The 8,215-nt window shown below is 45.5% G+C and overlaps 1 protein-coding gene across 1 annotated transcript; it reads left to right on the top strand.

The window, feature by feature from the left end:
* The first annotated feature begins 1,089 nt into the window (after nt 1-1,089).
* LOC103638196 (protein FATTY ACID EXPORT 1, chloroplastic) lies at nt 1,090-4,258 on the top strand. Its single transcript, XM_020544555.1, has 6 exons — nt 1,090-1,167; nt 2,870-3,122; nt 3,419-3,586; nt 3,817-3,863; nt 3,942-3,982; nt 4,120-4,258. The coding sequence occupies exons 1-6, from the start codon at nt 1,090-1,092 to the stop codon at nt 4,256-4,258; spliced, it is 726 nt and encodes a 241-aa protein (XP_020400144.1).
* Nucleotides 4,259-8,215: the final 3,957 nt, after the last annotated feature.

Raw genomic sequence — 8,215 nt, forward strand, 5'->3', positions numbered from 1 at the left:
CGGCCGCAGTCCCAGCCGCCCCTAATCTCCTCTCTCTCCTCACCCCAAATCACCGCCCACGGATCTCCGACACCAGCGCAGTGACCCAGCCTCGTGGACAACCTCCGTGGAGTCGCTCCTGGGCGGCCGACCCGGACACCGCGCTCCGCCTCGTGGCCAACCTCCGCGGCGTGCGCGGGAGCGGCAGTCCGACCGCGAGGGCTTCTACAGTGGTGCACGGCCGACCTCTTCGCGAGGCTCATCGCGGAGGACATGCGCAAGCTCGCGGCCGGCAAGGTCCGGAAGTTCTCGCTCGCCGCCAAGTGGTGCCCGTCGCTGGACTCCTCCTACGACCACTCCACGCTCATCTGTGAGGCCGTCGCGCGCCGCCTCTTCCCCAAGGGCTCCGCTCCCGAGCTCGCCGCGGACCTCGCAGACGAGTACGCGTACCGCGCGCGAGCGGCTCTGCAGGGTGGCGCTCGTGCCGCTCCGCCGCGCGCTCAAGCTCCCCGAGGTCTTCATCTCGGCGCGCGCGTGGGAGTCAGTTAGGTACACCCGCGTCGCCTCTGTGGCCATGAAGAACTACACGGACCTCTTCCTCAAGCACGACGGAGGCAGTCCAGCGATGGGAGAGCCAACGGAGGCAGCGCCGGGAAACAGGGCAGGACGAGGCGGTGGAGGACGAGCACCGCGGCGAGGTAGCTGCAGATGACGGCAGCCGCGAAGGACGCGGTCGCGCCGACCGTGCGGCCTGGCTGCCAGCGGGACGAGGCCACGGCCGGGTGCTCCACCAGGAGCCACTGCGACCGGCTCAGCAGCGACGCGGCCGCCATCGATCACGCCTCGTCGTCCGAGAGAAGGAAAGAGGGGGAAAAGGACCAGGCCAAATTCATCGGTGGCGGTGTCCGAACCCACCTCATGCCGTCCCTCGCAAGTAACGAGCCTTCTCTACTGCGGCTACACGTCCCCCGCCTAGATCGAGCGGCCAGCCGGCGAGAAAATGGTGGCGTCGAGTGGTGGCGCGTGAGGGGTGCTACCACTTCCGGATCCGAATCTCGCCATCAAGTCCGCTTTCTTGCCTCCAGGTCTGGGCGCCGTCAGGAGGAGAGAATGGCCTCCAGGACGTCGCCGCTGGTGTTCAAGAGGGTGGCCGGGATCCGAACCATCGCTGAGTCCGGCCGCTTCAAGGCAAGCTCCTTCCACTTCCCAATAATCAAGCTATTACCTGCTTTAATCACAATCGCTCTGCCCCTCCTGGTGCTTTGCTGGCCTTCGCGGGTCACTGTCCACAGTAGTAGCTGCAAATGCTTGGGATTCGCCTTGCGACTAGCCGCGGAATGCACGATTCTGATCACTAGAACGCAAATTCCGATCACCAGAGGCTACTCCGTTCGGAGCAAGGTAAGACGATTGCCTTTGTATGCGTCTGAGCTATGCTCTAGGTTGGGATTAGTTCCGGCCAAAAGAAAGGGAATAAGGGATGCTATTAAATGATGTGAAATTGTTGCTCAAGGCTCCCTGTATGGTTGCTACTATGTGTGCATACAGGATGCCTATGCATAGGCGTGCAGGCGCACCCACCACCTGTCACCTATGGTCCCTTAGCTGAAATAGACAAAATTAGGATGGCAAACCTTAGGTTCAGTTTTGATTTCTGAAGTACTTTGCTGCCATGTCAACAACAAAAACAATATGTTCTGATTGATTCACATCCCACAGGAAAGGAATTATGAGCCTTGTGTTGGAGAAGTCGGAGACTAAGAGTATATGGCGACTCCATTGGTGAACATGTCAACGGCTGGAGTGTTCTGGAGCAACTCGAGGTTGTTGTAGAGCTCAGGGAGACTTGCCAACCTTGTCACCACGTAAGTTTCTATCTCTACAAATTTTCTCTACCGTCTCCTTTTGGTACCCCCTCAATCTCCCGCCCCTGAGGATTCTCGCTGGTTCTGAGCATTCTAGATCTCCTGTGCCATGCCTTGATTAGTGTTGATTAGGATTAGTTATATGCTCAAAATGCTGCTTGCTTATTATGTAGTCTGCTTGTCCTTAGATTGCCTCTTTTGCAACTTTTTGCATGAAGTATTATGCATTGAGAGTGATCTTCTATTGTCATGTTCATTGCAAAAGTCTCACTTTTGATCCTCAAATTAAATGCTAGAACTCTTGATCATGGCTATATTTTTTGCAGATTCTACTCTTAGGAAAATTCATTGTCTATGCTTCAGGTACCATCTTCAAACTTGGGCTAACCTATGTTTGGTGATTGTAGCAAACCTTTCAACTAGCTGTGGATCCACTCACGAGAAATAGAAACCTTTCAACTAGCTGTGGATATTAAAGGACAAACTTTCATCTCAAAATGAGTCTGTAGGTTCAACTTGTCAATTTGTCAGCACATCTGTTCCATGTGCCAATACAATCAACTGGACTGCTGTAAGAGTTGTTCCTGTATGCAGTAGTGCCCTTATCTTATGCTTTCAGTATCTCACTAGGATTATTCAGATATAATGGTGGATTTAGTTACCAGATCTTTTCTGTGTTAATTTGTTCAGAGATAGCTGTATTCACGTGCAGTTTTTGTTGTCTTTGTTCCTTAAATCTGAATTTAGCAAAGTACTGTTAAATTGTTCAGAGATAGCTGTATTCATGTGCAGTTTCTTTCATCACATAATAAAAGCGAAAAGGGCGTATTTGTCATGAAAACAAGATTTGTTGAACTCTGTAGCTTCCATTCAAATAGCTTAGTTCTCTTCCTTTTTGTAGAAGCATTTTTTTCCTAGCAAAAAAGATCCGGCATGTTTACCTACCCTTCTTATGTTCTTCCTCTTGTACTCCTAATATTTGTGGTTAATATTTCCTCTCACACCATTGCTGTATTGCCCTGCAGCCATGGACTACAATGTGCGTGAATGCAGACTATACCACTCCTGCTGATTCTGTCGCCACCTCGGAGCAAACAGGTGGTGAAGCTGAGGCCACCTTAGAAACAGGTGGTGAAGCTGCAGCCACCTTGGAGCAAACAGGTGGCGAAACCGAAGAGCCGACCATTGTAGCACCTGCTAATGAATATACAGAGCAGGAGGCTGCTCCTCAGCAGAAGTGTGCAAAGATACACGACTTTTGCCTAGGGATACCTTTTGGTATGATTCCAGCTTTGCAGCTAGCAAACTTTTTGGTGAATACAGTTAAGTAGAAGTTTTTTTTATTGCTTCGGTACTACTGACATAGCAGCATGGTTTGTTTCTATGTCTTCTCTCTTTCCACCCCCTCTGACTAAATCTTTAGATAGGGGTTTAGGGAGCTTCTAAGCATTTTATCAATATCTCAACCTTTTTTTAGAGCTTCTCAGTTCCTCCAATACTATGCTATCCATTCAACATTCTCTCTAAAGTATCAGGAGAAAAAAAAACCTAAAGTTACAAATTTTCTCGTTCAGGTGGACTTTTACTCTCCATGGGCCTTATTGGATTTCTCTTCTGGAGGAGCCCTGCGAGTCTTACCTTTGGCGTTGCACCTGGCCTTGCCATATTGGCCCTGGCTGTACTTAGCCTCAAGGTCTGGAGGAGCGGGAAGTCCAGCTTACTGTTCATACTGGCGCAAGCAGGTAGTTTTGTTTTCTGCAACATACCGTCTTGGCAGGTTTTGTTGGAGCAGGGCTTAGAGTTTGGATGCAGGCTGATATTCTCTGGATCTCATTAAAGTGCATTCTGAACAGGCAAACTATAGTGTCTGAAAATATTTGGTACTGTTAACCAGCTGTCATATAAGCTGAACTGAAATTCTGCACGTGGATGAAACCTATGATAATTAATATGCTACGCTCGTTGTTTGCAGGCATTGCCGCTGCGGTAGCATGGAAGCACGGCCAGGCGTACACCACTGTGAGTCAGACTGCAATTCGTTTTATCGAGGACCACTTGGGCTAGCTTTCTGATCAACCTTTACTCTTTTCCTCACAGACGAGGAAGCTGCTTCCGTGGGGCTTCTACGTCGCGCTGAGGTGCTCCTTTATTTCCTGAATTTTTTTTCTCTTTTGAAAAATCCACTACTATCATCTTTGTCAAAGTTATATATGTTAATATCTCGTTTCTCATATCATGCTTCACTGCGCTTCTGTCGATCTCTTAATCCTATCAGTGCCGCAATGATCTGCTTCTACTCCTACGTTCTTGGCATATTTATTTTGACGAATACTAAAGAATTGCAACTACCATTCACTATACTTCAAAATGGAGAAGTTTCTACCAGCAAACATGGATGCAATTATGCGTCTTAACAAGCATGATGTGAAGTAACAATGTACGGGCACCTAACTATAGTAGAGTTAAAGGTAGTTGATCATTTGATAGCAATGGTAATGCGGTATCCTCCCCGACTGGTATTATAACTCCCTCACGGGATGGAGTGTCTTTTAGATTGTGGTCGTCGTTCATTGGTCTACGTGCCGCCCTGTACGTATGCTAATGTAGTCTACTTTGCCACTCAGAGAGTCAAATGAAGGCTGCACCATGCAGGCTTAGAAGGCAGAAATCAGAGATCCTTCGTGCCCAGTATGTTGACGTTAGAGAGCTCTGGTACAGACACCATGCATACAGATTTAGTCGGTCTAATAACATCGTTTCTTCTCCCATAATTTCTTTGGACTGAATTCGCATTCCTGCTACTCACTTACTCCTGAATCCTGAATTCCTGAATACAGTGGTGACATGCCAGTAGCGGCAATCAGACTCAGCTGCTACTTGTTGGCCAGCTGAAATATATAAAAGCATGCTACTTATTATTTTGTAGTTTGTAGTTTGTAGTGATGTTCTATCATTTAATTCGCAAAGTCTTGATAATACAGGATCTGTGTAGGAACATGGAACATTGAGGCGTATGTCAACCCAATGAATTGGATATTGAAGAATGGCTGGATATAGATGAACCAGCTGATATTTATGTTCTTAGGTAATTTTTTCACTCAGATAAACCTTCATTCTTTCATGTGAGTTAAACATGCTCTCGAATTCGAAAGGGGGAAAACAATAACGTAAACCTTTTATATATATTCTACTGATATTTGTGTCGTGCAATTATGAATTAGTAAGCATATTTGATACTAGAATAGTTACTCTAGCCCTGTTCAAAAATCTGAGACTTAAATCACATTGCAGTGAGTTATATTCAAATCAGCACTAAATTTTTTCATGCGATGTACTCATAGCAGTAGCACTAAATCTTTTAAGTGACTCATTCCATGACTTAAATACATTTTTACTGATTACTTCCCATTTCTTGCTAGCTATTTACGTGTATCTGTTCGATCTATGGCTTCTCGGCGCTCTCCCAGGTAATTTTCTCGTCTCTTCATTCGAACTCATAGCAGTAGCACACAAGTTTTTCTTGATTAGTGGTATACTCATATCAGTGGTATATTTAGAACAAGTTTTTCCTGATTAGTGTTATACTCACATTGCAGTGAGTTATATTCAAATCAGCACTATTTTTTTTCATGTGATGTACTCATAGCAGTAGCACTAAATCTTTTAAGTGACTCATTCCATGACTTAAAAGATATAATGTTTGTCAATAGTTGCTTGTAGCTTGGGGCTTGCTTCTGGCGCATACAAGTGTATTGCATGATTGCCTTGTAGTCTGTGACTTCTATTTGATCATTTTTGCTCCTCGTCGGTCGTAGTTCCTAGCGATCTCTTTTAGCATCAATCATCGTGACAAAAAAGGTTTGGCTAATACAAGTAATGCTAGGACGCAAGGCCCACACATCAAAATCATGTTGGGTCCATGCTTCGTCGCCGAAGGTCTTATAGAGAGAAGCGATCCTTGGATGAAGCTGTTTGTATAAGATAGCCGAAGGTTCCTCTTCGTAAAGCTTCGGCATTGCAAACCGACTTAAAGATAGAATGACCTTTTAGTCCATAAATGTCTGAGTCAATGTTGTAAGTTTTTATAAGGGGCATACTTGTAATTCCTCACAGGCTGCGTCCTGTGCCTATAAATAGTGAACAGTATTCCGTTACTGTTCACGCATTCTGATTTTTGCAATCGCATCTCTCGGAATACAACCTTTGTCAAGGCATAGGTATTATTGTATTTAATGATTCAATGTATTAAATGAATATGATATAATGTATCTGTGAAACATTTATCCGTTTTATACCTTTTATTTTGTATTATTTTACAATGTTTATTGAGAGTTTATTACGGAAGCTTAACTTCGTAATAAGACTTTTATCAACCTTCGTCCTAGACCCATTATCCTCAAAGGAATAATGCTTCACGGACGAAGGACAGTATCATTTAACATTTTATGTTGCCTTGTTCTTAATTCATAGCATTTGAGAACAAGTCCCCAACATTGGCGCCCACCTCCGGTGAACTCACTTCCACTTTTTTGAGCTGATGGCTTCGTTCAACGACCAAGCTGGAGCTGCTTCGGACCCGAAGCTGGTGCTACCGATCACAGGTGGCTCGTCCTCAGAGCCAGCTAACAAGAAACAGAAGAAGGAAGCACAGAGAAGGGTACAACATGTTGGGGTGCAAGGACCCTTCATCAAGACAAGATGGTCTCACATTCCTATTACCTTCTCCCAAGAGGACCTTCAGCTCAAAGATTACCCACACAACGATGCCATGGTTATCTCTTGTGTTATCAAAGGATTTCTGGTCCACAATGTCTTGGTTGACACAGGCAGTGCAGCTGACATCATATTTGCTAAAGCCTTCAGACAAATGCAAGAGCCAGAAGATAAGATTCATGATGCTACACATCCTCTCTGTGGCTTCGGAGGAAGACAGATTGTAGCACTGGGCAAGATCACCATGTCAGTGACCTTCGGATTCATCAACAACACTAGAACTGAGCAAGTTGTGTTTGACATTGTTGACATGGAATATCCTTACAATGCAATTATTGGTCGTGGTACTCTTAATGCCTTCGAAGCAATCCTTCATCCTGCTTATCTTTGCATGAAGATACCTTCGGATCAGGGACCCATTGCTATCCATGGAAGTCAGGAAGCCGCAAGAAGGGCCGAAGGTAACTGGACTGACTCAAAAGCAATCCATAATATAGATGGAGCCGAAGCTTGTGAACAGTACAAATTCAGAAGGGAGAAAGCAGCTTCAGCAGATCAGCCGAAGCCTATGCTCTTATGTGAGGACATAGCAGAGCAGAAGGTGCTGTTAGGCTCTCAACTATCCGAAGAGCAGGAAAAAACCTTGATAAGGTTTTTGTTCAATAACAAAGATGTTTTTGCATGGTCAGCCAATGATCTATGCGGAGTTAATAGGGATGTTATTGAGCACTCGCTCAATGTCGATCCATCCTTCAGACCCAGAAAGCAAAGGCTTCGGAAAATGTCAGATGATAAGGCCGAAGGTGCTCGCAACGAAGTCAAAAGACTCCTCAGTGCAGGAGTTATTAGAGAAGTGAAGTACCCAGAATGGCTGGCTAACACTGTTATGGTAAAAAAGGCCAATGGCAAGTGGCGAATGTGCATCGATTTTACAGATCTTAACAAGGCTTGTCCGAAGGATGAATTCCCACTACCAAGGATAGACTCTTTAGTTGATGCAGCAGCTTCGTCAGAGCTCATGAGTCTGTTAGACTGCTATTCAGGCTATCACCAAATTTGGATGAAGAAGGAAGATGAGCCGAAGACTAGCTTCATCACTCCAAGTGGCACATATTGCTATCTTCGGATGCCTGAGGGGCTCAAAAACGCTGGAGGAAGTTTCAGCCGAATGACTGCGAAGGTTCTTCAATCTCAAATAGGCAGAAATGTGTTAACTTATGTTGATGACATCATTGTCAAAAGCACGAAGCAGGAGAATCATATTGCTGATCTGCAGGAGACCTTCGCCAGTTTCAGGCAAGCTGGCTTAAAGTTAAATCCAGAAAAATGTGTCTTCGGAGTGAAGAAGGGAAAATTTCTTGGATGCTTGGTTTCAACAAAGGGAATTGAAGCCAATCCAAGTAAAATTGAAGCTATACTTCGGATGGAGCCACCAACTACAAAGAAGGGGGCTCAAAGATTGACAGGAAGGTTGGCATCTCTCAATAGATTCATATCCAGATCGGCAGAGAGAAATTTACCATTCTTCGAAGTGCTGAAGTCGGCCGAAGTCTTTCAATGGGGACCAATCCAGCAGAAGGCTTTCGAAGAACTGAAACAGTATTTGATAGATCTAACAACATTGACTCCACCAATGCCAGGGGCTCCTTTATTGTTAT

This window comes from Zea mays, chromosome 9 (genome assembly GCF_902167145.1).
Source record: "Zea mays cultivar B73 chromosome 9, Zm-B73-REFERENCE-NAM-5.0, whole genome shotgun sequence".
NCBI lineage: Eukaryota > Viridiplantae > Streptophyta > Magnoliopsida > Poales > Poaceae > Zea > Zea mays.